This window comes from Mauremys mutica, chromosome 1, assembly GCF_020497125.1.
Source record: "Mauremys mutica isolate MM-2020 ecotype Southern chromosome 1, ASM2049712v1, whole genome shotgun sequence".
NCBI classification, from domain to species: Eukaryota; Metazoa; Chordata; order Testudines; family Geoemydidae; genus Mauremys; species Mauremys mutica.
Window position 1 is genome coordinate 324,554,326 of NC_059072.1, and position 13,194 is coordinate 324,567,519.

The following is a 13,194-nucleotide window of genomic DNA, read 5'->3' on the forward strand; positions in this document are numbered from 1 at the left end:
GGTTTGGTAAATTTTTCCTAACTCAAGAAACACTTTGCATTTCAGAGATACATGATTCCTTGCTTTCCTGGGAGAAAACAAACATTTACTTTCTTGCATATTTCCATTTCAGCCTGTTTAAAGTAATACTTAGCTCTGCCCTGCTTTGCTTCATCCAAGCTACTCTTATAGAGCCCTAGCTCCTCCCCCTACAGTAAGATCCTGCCTACTGTCTTCAGCCAATAGCAGGATTTTTTGCCCTTATATGGTTTAGAAGTGGAGCATGTTCAACAGAAAACACATACCAAAAAATAATGGAGTGGTCATCTTTGCTGCTGTCAATGAAACTGTGAAAGGCTGCTCCTACTGCTTCTAGACTAAGGAGAAAGAATCTCTATATTGAGAGAAGAAAAGAATGCCCAGTTTGGTGAGTGCATGTTTGCGCCACTTGGACATCTCATATGTCAAGATAAACTTTGCTTTCCTTTTCTAATTAAGCCCAGAATCTTTCATCACATCTCTGCTAAATAGGGTTAAGGTTTCTGATCTTACTGCAGGGATCACAGGAAAGAGAAGAGTCACCAACCATCTACTCAAATTAACGGGCCTGCAAATATTTATGCTGTGGCAAGGGAACGCTTCTTTCCTTATTCCACTCTCTCTCCTGTCATTTTGACCCTGAAAATCTCACCTCCTATGTCCTCCCCTTTTCCTTTTCTAATCTTTTCATCGTTCTTCTTTTTCTTGTTTTTGCCCATCTATCTATTCACTGGCGACATGGAAGCATTAGAGTGTCTGATCATCAGTGACAGCAAGGAAAACGCCTGTTGTCTTGTTCTTACACAGAAGAATCTATTATTGTCTTCTGTGGAAGTTTTGCCTGGGTAATGGCTAAAGGGGTCAGGCTCCAGTATATGGTTGCAAGGCATCTGGTTTTCGACTGGAATGCCCAATTGAAAAGGGACCCTGGCAGCTCCGGTCAGCACTGCTGACCACGCCATTAAAAGTCCAGTTGGCTGCCTGCAACGGGGCAGGCAAGGTGCCTGACCGTCTCTGCATGGCTCCCAGAAAGCTGACGGTATCTCTCTCTGGTTCATAGGCTTAGAGATGGCCACGAGGGCCCTGTGGGCTGCTCCCCACACTCAGCACCATCTCCGCAGCTCCTATTGGCTGGGAACCGTGGCCAATGGGAGCTTCAGGGGTGGCGCCTGCAGGCAGGGGCAGTGTGCAGAGCTGCCTGGCCATGCCTCGGCCTAGGAGACAGAGGGAAATGCAGACGGCTTCCTGGGAGCTGCCTGAGGTAAGCGCCACCCAGAACCTGCACCCCAAACCTCCTCCCAACCCCCTGCCCCAGCCCTGAGCCCCTTCCTGTACTCTGAACCCCTCGGCCCCAGTCCAGAGCCTCCACTTGCACCCAAAACCCCTCATCCCTGGCCCCACCCCAGGGCCCGCACCCCTTGATGGAGCATTTAGAACATTTAGAAAATGACATTTTAAATTAATTTATTGGAGAATTAAAAAGACTATGTGAAAAATACTTTTAAAATGCTAGGCCATTTGTGAATTATCCCAACAGAGGTTCACCAGACTCTACCAAGAAAACAACAAACATTCACATTTGGTCTAAGTATAATAATTTTTAACCCAAATTTTTCTGAAATTTATAAGCTCCTGAAAATAGGTGCTTAGAATGGAAGTGTCTTTTCAACCACTACTGTAATGCTAATACCACATGCTATAGCTTTTAAGAGCAGGTGTGACAAAAGAAGGTGAAGGGTGAAGTGATCACAGTCTATAAGTACATACATAGGGAACAAATATTTGATAATAGGCTCTTCAATTTAGCAGGCAAAGGTATAACATGATCCAATGGCAAGAAGTTGAAGCTAAACAAATTCAGACTAGAAACGAGGTGCAAATTGTTAATTGCGGTGGATTCTCCATCATCTGCACTGTTAAAATGAAGATTGGATTTTTTTTCTAAAAAAGAGGCTCCAGTTAAAAAAAAAATTAATTGAGGTAAGTCCTAAGGTCTGTGTGATCACAGTGGTCCCTCCTGTCCTTATAACCTATGAATTTAAAATATTAACCTTTTTATGGTTTGTTTTCAGGGAAATCTAGCATAATATTACAAGAGAGAATGCTTAGACAAGTAGCAAATCCATAGGATTAGTGCACAGTAATAGGGAGACGCAGCACTACAGTAGGAACAGAGGGTATTGTAATCCAATTGAAGGCATTAAATGAATATTATCAAGTCAAATGTGGTACAACATTTTCTTTTTTAAAGAAATATGTTTTTACAAAACCAGATCAACAGAAATATTTCCATTATTTTTTCTTAGTTCTAATGGAAACTTACTGTTTCAAAACAATAACCCTCTTCTGCCATACAAATGCACAGAATGGATTTTGAAGGTCTCAACTTCAGTATGGAACTGCTATCAAGGCACATCACTGGTTAGGCTTAAGACAAATAGTTCATATGTAAATGAGGACAACTGTGGTCTGACAACTACAGTATTTCTTTCTGTTCAGACACTGTGTTCAGAAAAGACCTGCCAATTTCATTACTGAGAGCTTTTAATTTAAACAAAGAGGATCAGCTCAGCAGTTCCTCTTTCTGAGGTAAATACACTAAGTACCCTGCAGTTTAATGTGTGTAGCTCTTTCAAAGGACCTTAAACACTCAAGTCCTGCCTGTATTGCATGGACATTATAAATGGCATGGCAAAAGGGTAGGTGTTTGTCATTTTTGTAGGTAAAACAGTGGTGGGGTAGAGAGGAAAGAGGTGTGAGATTGCCTGAATGACAGGCACATCAATCAGGGCAGAACAACTGGGGAAGCACATGCTCCTTTGTTCTTGCTTATGGGCAATAGCTGGAATTCCATGTCCACCCTCCGCCGTGGGATGCTGATCACCCCCGCCTGTGCAACATGCTGGTGCCCTGGGCCTCAGCAGTGACTGCACTGCCTGGTGGGGAGGGAACAGGGACGTTCCCAGTGCATCCTCCTGCTGCCCACGGAAGGGTAGGGAGAAGAGTCACCACCAGGGGGAGCTGATGTGAAGGCCAGGGCAAGCAAGAGAGAGGGGGCATTCCTGTGGGGGGAGCTTTGAGGAGGAGTTTGGGGCAAGGGAGGAGAGATGGGAGTGAGCTGTGTTGGGGGGAGGGTTGCTAGGGGGAAGGACTTGAGACTAGGGGACTTTGTATGGGGGTGTTTGGGGACTTGTGGTGGGGGCTGGGAAATGGGGCTCCCCAAATACAACCTTGCTGGAGACTCTTTGCCTCCAAATTCCACCCTCCCCAGTCGTTCTCACAATGAGCCAGGAAGAGAATCACTCTCCTAACGCCTGGTAATTACGGGTTGACGGGTGAGCTGGTTGTCGTGCCCGCCCGCCCTTTTTTTTTCCTCACCGTCGGGTAAGCGAAACATCTCGGCACAGGGACTCTATAGGAGCAACTGCTTAGGGGCCCTTCGGGCAGCCAATCGGAACGCTTGTACAGGGAGCCAATCAGAGAGGCTGTGACATCCTGTGAGGGATGGGGAGAGAGCGTCCCTAAGCAGGAGGTGCCCCCGGAGGTTACTGCTCTGGTGGTGCGTCCCGCTCCTGCAGCGGCAGGGGTCCCTGCAGGACATGGAGCCTACCCAGGCGGGACAGGTTGTGGTGATTGGCAGGTAAGCTCCAGCGGTCTCTTGTTTGGAGGCAGGGTCTAGAGGCTAGATGCAGTGGCCAGAGGGAGCAGCAGGTACCAGCTCTGCTGAGAGCCACCAGGGGCTCTGGTGACAAATGCCACAGGGAAGTGCGAAGGGTTTGGGCATTTCACCTCAACCCTGCCAGTGAAACCACAGCCCTGGACTTTGTGCTGTTGGTATTGATTCCTGATGATGTCTATGTGCTGCCAATAGGTGCAGGCACAAAATGTTGCCTTAGTTTTTGCAGCTGTAACAGCAGTCAGATACCACAGCAAGGTGTTAACTGAGAATAATCTATCTATCTAAATTGTGTAACAGTGACAATTACTCAGAATTAGTACAAAAGGCATCAACTGTGAAAACTTTTGCTTTAGTGCGATTGGTTTATTATACGTTCATATGTCATTCTGTTGCTGATAAATTTGGATCCTTCTGAAAACTTTGTGCTGCAGTCCAGTGTAGAGTCTCTTTTGTTACCCCTTTTTATAGCTCTGTGAGCATGTGCTCATTCTCTCCATATTCATTTATCGTGAAGCACAACTCTCCATGTATTTGTCTGTGTTGTGTGTGGGTTCAAGTTTATGTAAAGGTCATAAGGCATGTAGAGATAAGATACAGTATCACAATAGTACTTATTTGAAGCAAGACATGAAGAAGTAGCTTTTTGGGACTGAGATTAATACAAGTCTCATTTCAATTTGTTTTTGAGATAAAGCTGATTAGCTTTTTTATTTAAAAATAGCTTTTTCCAGTTACTTCAGATTTATCAGTGGCTGTGAGTAACCACTATAAATGCACACCTGCTACTGACTAGCTAAAGTACTCTGCCGCCTGCCTTGAAAGACCATTTGAGGTGTGAGTTATATTTTCAGGCACGTGTCTTTATGCTGTCACATGACAGTGACCAGACTAATAGCTGGTGGTCACACTTAGTTACCCGTCATTTGCCATTGGTATGCCGAGGGTCAGAAGGCTTGTCCTGTCTGTACATAATGTGTAACGCCACCATATGACGTAGCCTAACCAAGACAAAGTGTGGGAATGTTGTGAGAAGTGGGCAGCTATAGTTACCTGAAACTAAGGCCTGGGTCCCTCTTGCACCAGTGTTGTGTTGACATCTTTACAAGTGCTGTGCTCTCTGAGCGTGTTAGTCAAAGTATGGAATAGAGATTTTTAAAAGTATGTCAAAATTTGACTCCTTGCTTGGCATCAAGACACCACAATATATGGATTTCTCCTTAATATTGACGGTGCAGAATAATAAGAAGCTTATAATAGTTTAAGGAGCACTTAACAAATACTTTAGTGATAACCACGATATAAGGATGCCACAGTGGCTAACAAGTTTTAATCCCATATCCACATGGGTTCAGTAAACAGCTTAGAAGTTGATGCGAATTGGGTTTATTATTTTTTTTTATGGAATCCTGTTTCTTTTTTCAGAGAAAGAGGAGAGAACAGCTTTGTGCCAGCTCAGCAACATTTAACATGAAGTTAAAGTCTGTTTGTGTTCCAATTATTTCCATTGTTTCCTTCTGTCTCCTTGAAAAGCTTCCTGTTTTGTTTTTAATTGAAGACTGTTCCGGTTTTCTTTCCTCTTCTGCCTTTCCTTTGCCTCCTGGCATATTGCTGATTCTCTTTCATTACCTATGTCCTCCTTCACTGTTGGTCACATGGCCTTGTAGAATGAAACTTTCCTGTGGCACTCGTGCAGTTCAAAGGAAAATACAAGAGCAGTTCCTCTCTTAGCAACAAGAGGAAGCATGGTGTAATAGTTAAAAAACATATGAATGGAAGTAAGGAGATCTGGTTTCTATTCTTGACTAATGTCACAGAGCAGATCTGTAACAAAACCAAGTCATTTAACCACTGTACGTTAGTGTCCCTATTTGTTAGAGGAGTATAATGGCTATGGTGAAGCTTCATTTATTAATGTTTGTGAATCGCTTTGAGATCCTGGGAGGGTAGATGCTATAGAAATATGAACTATCATTGTGCTCTTTTCCTCTTGTTTGCAGCATGCATGCTGCAAGCTGTGACATGACCTCTCCAAAGGTTGTTGACTGAGCTCTCCTGCACAGGCTACAGCATGGTGGCACACCTTAGCGTGGGTGTTCTTAGGCTGCTCCAACTCAAGCTTAGGGGTGTGTGCAGAATTCAGAGGACACAAAGATGCCTTAAAGCCATATTTGCCCCTCCTCATCCCAACCTGTACCTCCTGAGCTGCGCTGTCCAGAAGATATAGCTCAGAACAGAGTACTATGTTTTCAGTGACTTGTCACATCCACTGAGAGCTTATTTTAACAGTTTAAATAAAAAACAAACCACAAATTATTTGTGCCCCCCTTTGTCCTTCCCTCTTCCAACCTTTCACTATTCCTTCCTCTTCTCTAGTTTCCCTCCTATATGCCCACCCCACCCCCGTAATCCTTTTGTGGCTATGCAGCGGCAGTTGATTACTCATATAAATTATTATACTGGTGGTCAAACAAATAGAGGCCATATTGTAGTCTACTGCATTCAATGCACATTTTTCCCAGGTAGGAAAAGTCATTACCCATTTAAATCAACAATCCTTTTGATGGTGCAGAAGTGAACTATGTAGTTACATGCATAAACATTTTCTATTTATTTCCTCTTTAGTGGACTCATTGGTCGCAGCTGGGCTATGGTGTTTGCTGGTGGAGGCTTCAGAGTAAAACTTTATGATGTTGTGCAACAGCAGATAACAAGCGCTCTGGAATACATTAGGTAGGTCACCTGATTTCTTCAACTGAGATAAACTGGCACTGCAACATAAATCTCTACTCAGGTCTAGCATTTACAATTATAAAAATATTCTGACCGCAATCCCTTTTCTTAAAAAATGAGCCTAAAGTTAGCATGTCGGGTTTTAATTATCACTACAAAAAGTTTTTTTCTCTCCTGCTGGTAATAGCTCACCTTAACTGATCACTCTCGTTAGAGTATATGGTAACACCCATTGTTTCATGTTCTCTGTGTGTGCGTATATATAGATCCTCACTATATATTCCATTCTATGCATCCGATGAAGTGGGCTGTAGCCCACGAAAGCTTATGCTCAAATAAATTTGTTAGTCTCTAGGGTGCCTCAAGTACTCCTGTTCTTTAAGTGACTTAGGAACACAAGTACCATTGAATTCAGTGGGATTGTGCTCTTAAGTCATTTAGAGACTTCAAAAATGACTACCCGTAGGTGCCTAAAGATGGATATGGAGCTTAACCTCCTATTTTTGAAAACGTGAGCCTACAGGATCTTAGGGTTTAGTCACCCACAAATTCTAAACTTGGTGACTTAATAATTCAGGAATGGAGTACAATTGTAAACTGAAAATATCCGCACATAGAGGCTTTTGAATGGAAAGGAAGCAGAGTCTAAAGAGTTTCCAAGATGGAAGGATATCAATGGTTATGTTCCTTAATGATCACTGCTGGGTTCAGTGTTCTGTATCTATTAACAACCTGGCAGAAAGGGTGACTAGTGAGGTAGCAAGTTTTACTGATGACTCAGTTATTGTTAATTAAAATGGGGAAGTGTTATAAAGAACTGTAAGCCATCTTAGGGCTAGTGACAATCTAGCCCTTATGTGATCATGCGGAGTAAAGCTTTTCTCCCTCCTCCTTCTCCAATTTGTCTGCCAAATTAGAGCTATGTGGATCTTACCTCCAAGTGCTGGGGGAGAAGCACAGAGGCTGAGAGCCAGATACTACATCCCAAGGAAGCAAGTGGGAGAGGTGACTTGTAGGTTGCGCTGGTTCTGGTGGGTGGAATGTGGGGAGGCAGAGCCAGCTGACTCTGGGGAGAGGAATATGAACCAAAAAGAGTTGTCGCAGATTACACACCAGTGAACTAGGGTGGGCAGAAAGGCACAATCTCTTCTGTGGTTCTTTGTGCTGCAGTCCAGCTACCCACTGTTTTACTCAGGTCAGTGCTAAAAATGCATTGTCTAGCCCTAAACTAGGAAATTGGGCAACATGAGAGATGAGTCCTCCACTTACTGTAGGCATGGCATTTTGTTGTTGCTTTGTGATGTTTGTTGTGACATGAAATAACTTCTGATGTTCTGGTGACACCATAACCCAATATAAATACCTTTATACCACAATATCACAGGTTGTGCATTTCTGACTTAGAGAAATCTGTGGTGGCTGTGAGGGAGTTAGCGTATTTACAGGAAAGTAAAGGCTGGACTACACTGAAAACTTCCATCTGTATGTGTCAACTTAGCTATTGCCTCTTGGGGAGGTAGATTAACTGCAGTGATGGGAGAACCCCTTCCGTCGCTGTAGTGTGTGTCTACACTGAAGTGTTACAGTGGCACAACTGCAGTGTTTTGAGTGTAGGCATATCCTAAGAACAGGTTATGTGTGAAATGCTGGCAAAACTCCCATGGACTTTAATGAGGTCAGGATTTCACCCAAAAACTTTCAACACAGGGAAAAAAAAAGCATAAAAGGAAATAGACTAGTTGGATGTTTCCACATAGTCTCTTCCTTCATGCATAACTCTCAAGGCACTCTGTAGTAAAAAGCAATACATGTCAAGAGACTTAATTCTTCTTTAACACAATATAATTAATCGGTGAAACTCAGTGACACAGCATATTTTAATAGAAGTAGATTGCTTAATGATTTTCTGAAACTCATTCAATATTTATATGAGTAAGAACAGATTGTGCAGTTACATTAGGTGATGTTTTGATGATAAAAATTATATTGATAGTTCAAATTCACATTAGCATGAAAACTCTTAACACAGTGACTTTACAGCAGACTGCTATAATTCACTCTGAACTACTGCCATGATGCTAGGTTCTGCTACAGGAGCTGAAATATTTAATTGCAGTGGAAGCTGAGTAAAATTATGATTTTACATGGTGTTTTTCAATGCATGTATTATGACTCCTACAAAACAAGTTGACAGTTACTCCATTGTGAATTTTGGTTTTATTGATTTTCCTTATTTTTAAGTCCTCTAAAAGAAGATTGGGGAAGACGTCAGCATATCTATCATGTTACACACCTTTAGAACTGAAAAAAGGGAATTTTGTTCCACTGTAATTAGCTTTTGTATCAAATAGCTACTGTTTTATGGTTCACATACCCTGAATTTATTGTATACAACTGTTTGAAACCATAAGAAATTTGAGTATACCAAAAAATTTTTTTTGAAGATCACCCTTTTTACCAAGAGAGAATGTGTTTAAAAATAATAAATGACTACAGATGCCAAATTACTTGTACAAAGAAATGTAATAAAACTTGGGTATTCATCACTTTTTAGGACATAAACCTGATTTATAAAAGGAAAACCCAGAGTAATAGTTTGTAAACCATATTTGAAGCAAGTGTTTCAGGTTTTATGCAAGTCTTACACAATGGATATTAATTACCATGTATACATCCGCAAAACAGGCTAAATTATTTCCATCATACATCTTTGTCCAGCCTAGGGGTCAGTGGAAAGTCCCGCCACTGACTGAGCCGGTCCACAGGCTAAATTATTTCCATTGCCCTGTGACTGGAGAGGAGATCCAGGTGGAACAAGAATATCAATAAAGCTGCCTCCCTAATAATGTCAGTATTGAAAATTTAAAGCATGCCCTGTGGCAGGTGTGTTGACTAATAGAGTAGTTATATGCTAGCAAATAACAAATGAAATAATGAAATTTGGGCCCACTGCGGCAAGATTGAAAATATGGAGGTGTATCAGCTGGGAGCACACATACAGTACATCAGCATAAGGTAAGGAAACAGGAATGTATAAGGTATAACTAAGTGAGACACATTTCCTGCCTAGCTAATTGTTATCAGGCACACAGCATTTAGAGCCCTGACACAGAGGAAATGGGAGGAAAAGGGGAAGGTCATGCTGTAAAAGTGACATACATCCAGCTAGAACTAACACTAGTAGCATTCTTAACAAGAATTCACTATATTGGAACAGCCTAGAAGTGCTCAGTTGAATGGACAAGTTAATGAAGAATTCTACACCACACCAATTGCTAAATTCTCATGGTCTCTGTTCAGTAATGGTGCAACCTGCTGTGTAAAGTGTATACTGTAACCTTTTTGCCATTCATTAAACTCTTTTCCTGCAAGTAGCAGTCCCTTTGGTTTATGAGTACAGTATTCTTTGAGGACAGCATGTTAAAGTTAAAAGTTAGTGGGTCAGAAGACCAAGTAGTACCCTATTTCTGAGACTAAACACAGAACTTATGTATGTTGCATTTGCTTATGAAAAGGCAAGTGTTGTCAATAGCTACTGGTGTGGTGCTCTGCTCTTGTTCGATGATGATAACAGTCGGCTGCGTGTGTTCCCTCTGTGCGCTGCCCCAGCTCTGCGCAGATCGCTGACACCGCAAACCCCGAGAGAACCCCCAAAGACCACAGACTAGTAAGGTATGAAGGAACCTGAGCCAGGTTTATTGTCAAACGAACACAGTAATAGTTTCCCGTATACTCTACAAGACATACTACAAATTTGTGCTCGGTGGCAATGGACCGGCTCAGTCAGTGGTGGGACTTTCCACTGACCCCTAGGCTGGACAAAGATGTGCACTCTGGGACCAACTTTTATACAGTTACAGGACAGATTACTCATCCCTACTGATGTATTGAAGTACAGCCCCTTGACTCATTGGGGGCTGTCTCCCTCTTTGATCATGTTGGTTCAAACAAATCTATCCATCATGTTGTCCTTTTGACCTGGTTTTTAAGATGCACCTGCCTGTGCCTCGTTATCTCTGTGGAGTGTTCTGACGTCATCTTGGCACAAGTTCCTCTTATTAGCACTTATGTGTGGATGCACCTGCTTCTAGCAACCCTCTTCTCACCAACTTCTGTTAGTGGGACCTGCCTCTGGCTCACATCCCAGCTTTTGCTTAGCAATGTCTGGAAATACTTTGGTTCAGGCTTCAGGCCTCAGACTGGGCCTTTGATACAAGAGTTTATGTTTCAGGGCCTCATCTTACTACAGCAAGAAGGAAGCTATATACAGTAATGGGAAGTCAGATTCCAAAAAGACTTTGCATGAATTCATATTCTGTTCTATAAAATGTTTACACATTAGAAGTGTTTCATCCCACTGTGCACTGCTTAACTATGCAACTGAGATAAGAAATGGCTGAAAAGGATGACAAGTATTTTCCCTTAGGTCGCTGATTCATGTTTTATGGAGCAATTTTTGTTTCACATCAACATTTAACTTGTAAGGAAAAATAATGTAAAGGAAAAAGTGAATTACCGGGGAAAAGAGGAACTTGTGTTAGTTTTGTGGTCAGTTTTTCTTCTTGCAGAAACTAACGTATTGTATTCTAATTGTAGCTGTTTGTGGCCGGCTTTTACCCATATATTATTGTGTGTATTTTTAAGGATGCCACTTACAAAATTGCACCTCAGCTAACACTTAGAGATACAGAGGCAAGGCTGGGTAACATTCTATATAAATAAAACACTATTCTCTCTATATCCAATTAATTAACTTTTTAAAAAGAACTCCAAAGCCTAAACTCAATAGAACAGACTCTTATGGAATCCTGAGCGGTAAAACATTGGACAGTATCTTTCATCTCCTAATTATATCAATGGAAGTTATTGGCAAAATAAGTGGAAACAAATAGCGTATAGATCTTATAAAAGTTCTTTTTTGTCCCCCCATTTCTCCCTCATATTCACCAAATAAATAGAGATATTTCTGAGATACCCTGAGAAGTTTGTCACTTTTTGAAGGGGTCTTGGGTAACCTTATCTGAAAGTTGTTTCTTTGCTCATGCATTTAGTGTACACACCAAAAGAAAAACTAAGTGTTTGAGTTAGGAATTTAGAACACTGCAGTAAAAAATGACGTAAGTATTAGAATCTGGAAATACCTAGCAACGTGTTTAATTTTGGCCCTTCCTGGGGCCTGTGGTGGCTGTCCAGTCAGTAAGGGAGAGCTCCACTAGTCACTGTATGAAAGAAATGAAAGCCAGAAGCTTTAAATCTAAAGTTGGGTTCCTGAAGCAATATTTAGGTAACTAAATAAATAGCCTGATTTTCAGTAGTGCTGAGCACCCATAAATCTTACTGAAGTTAGTGGGAGATGCAGGAGTTCAACATCTTTGAAAATCAATCCACTTTTAACCAGGAGCCTAGCTTTAGGCACCTACCTTTAAAAATTCTGGCCTTAGTTTCTTTTGTTACATATATGAATTCATAAGTATTTTTCTCTGTGTTTTCTTTTTTAATATAATCTGCACCTACCTTTTTGGTTTACCAGCTATAGAGAAATCTTGCGGGGTGTGTGTAGCCTTGTTTAAACCAACAGACCCCCTAGCCACCCACTACACTCAAATACAGGGGCAGGATGCCCTCTATCACCAGGCCATGGACTTCTACTTTCTGTAGGGCCTCAGTCTATAGGACAAGTTAGGATAGTCCCTCCATCTCCCTTCCTCCCCACAACTGCAGGATATTCTATCACGTAGGATCCCGCAATATGCTATTCCAGAAAAAGCCTTCGTGAGCTCTACCTATCCCAACCTCACAGCTTGAATTCAGTGCCTTATTGCCACTGCTGTTCAAGCCAACCATCCATCTGCACACCTCTCCAATCTGAGTCACAGCAGGAAGGAATAGACAGAGGAAAGACCAGCTTCTGGGTTGTATTCTTGCCATGTCTCAGTGCCACTTTGTCTATACTTAAATTTTATTTTTAACAAAAGAATCATGTAAAGAAATTCTCCCTTCAAAAAACTTCTGAAAATTCGCTTGTTCTGGGAAGTATCCTGGTTGTAAATAACACACCCTACTCATAGGCCTGCATTGTTTTGTACTGTCTTGTACACTTTAAAATGTGATCTCTGGGCAGGGTCCATGGTCTCACTGTGTATATTTTTCCCACTCCAGTTGTCGCTCATCTTTGCATTATTTGTTGCTCTTTCCTTTACAAACAGCTGTCCACACAACTCCTTTGAGCAATGGGCCCTCTTCCTTTACATAACATCTTAACTCCTCTCTCCCTGCACACACGCATTTGGATGCCTGTCTCAGGAATCTCCTGCTCTCTTTTGCAGTCCAGGAGTCTAGGGTGGGTCCTTACAGCCACTGGACAGAAGAGAGCAGAAAGTTCATAGGTCAGTTTTGGAATGTAAACTCATATGTCATTACTGTCTGGGGCTGTGAAGTTGCCACTGGGGCTTGTCCTTATCTACCCCTCTTCCCAGTTATCTCCACTTGCCCCTCAGGGGCGGCTCCAGGCCCCAGCACGCCAAGCACGTGCTTGGGGTGGCATGCCGCGTGGGGCGCTCTGCCGGATGCCGGGAGGGCAGCAGGCAGGCAGCCTTCGGTGGCTTGTCTGCGGAGGGTCCGCTGGTCCCGCGGCTCCGGTGGACCTCCCACAGGTGTGCCTGCGGAGGGTCCGCTGGTCCCGCGGCTCCACCAGAGCTGTGGGACCAGTGGGCCCTCCTCAGGCACGCCTGCGGGAGGTCCACTGGAGCCGCGGGACCAGCGACCGG

General features: G+C 42.7%; 1 protein-coding gene across 2 annotated transcripts in view; it reads left to right on the forward strand.

The window, feature by feature from the left end:
* The first annotated feature begins 305 nt into the window (after positions 1-305).
* The window catches only part of CRYL1 (crystallin lambda 1), a 76,151-nt gene continuing 63,262 nt past the window's right edge, over positions 306-13,194 (forward strand). Inside the window, exons 1-2 of one of the 2 annotated variants that reach the window (XM_045017817.1) lie at positions 306-406; positions 6,320-6,427. In XM_045017817.1, the coding sequence (XP_044873752.1) occupies positions 6,345-6,427 (83 nt within the window). In that variant the 5' untranslated portion in view covers positions 306-406; positions 6,320-6,344. Of the gene's footprint in view, positions 407-3,500; positions 3,659-6,319; positions 6,428-13,194 lie in introns of those variants that run through there. The other variant, XM_045017807.1, reaches the window with a different exon arrangement.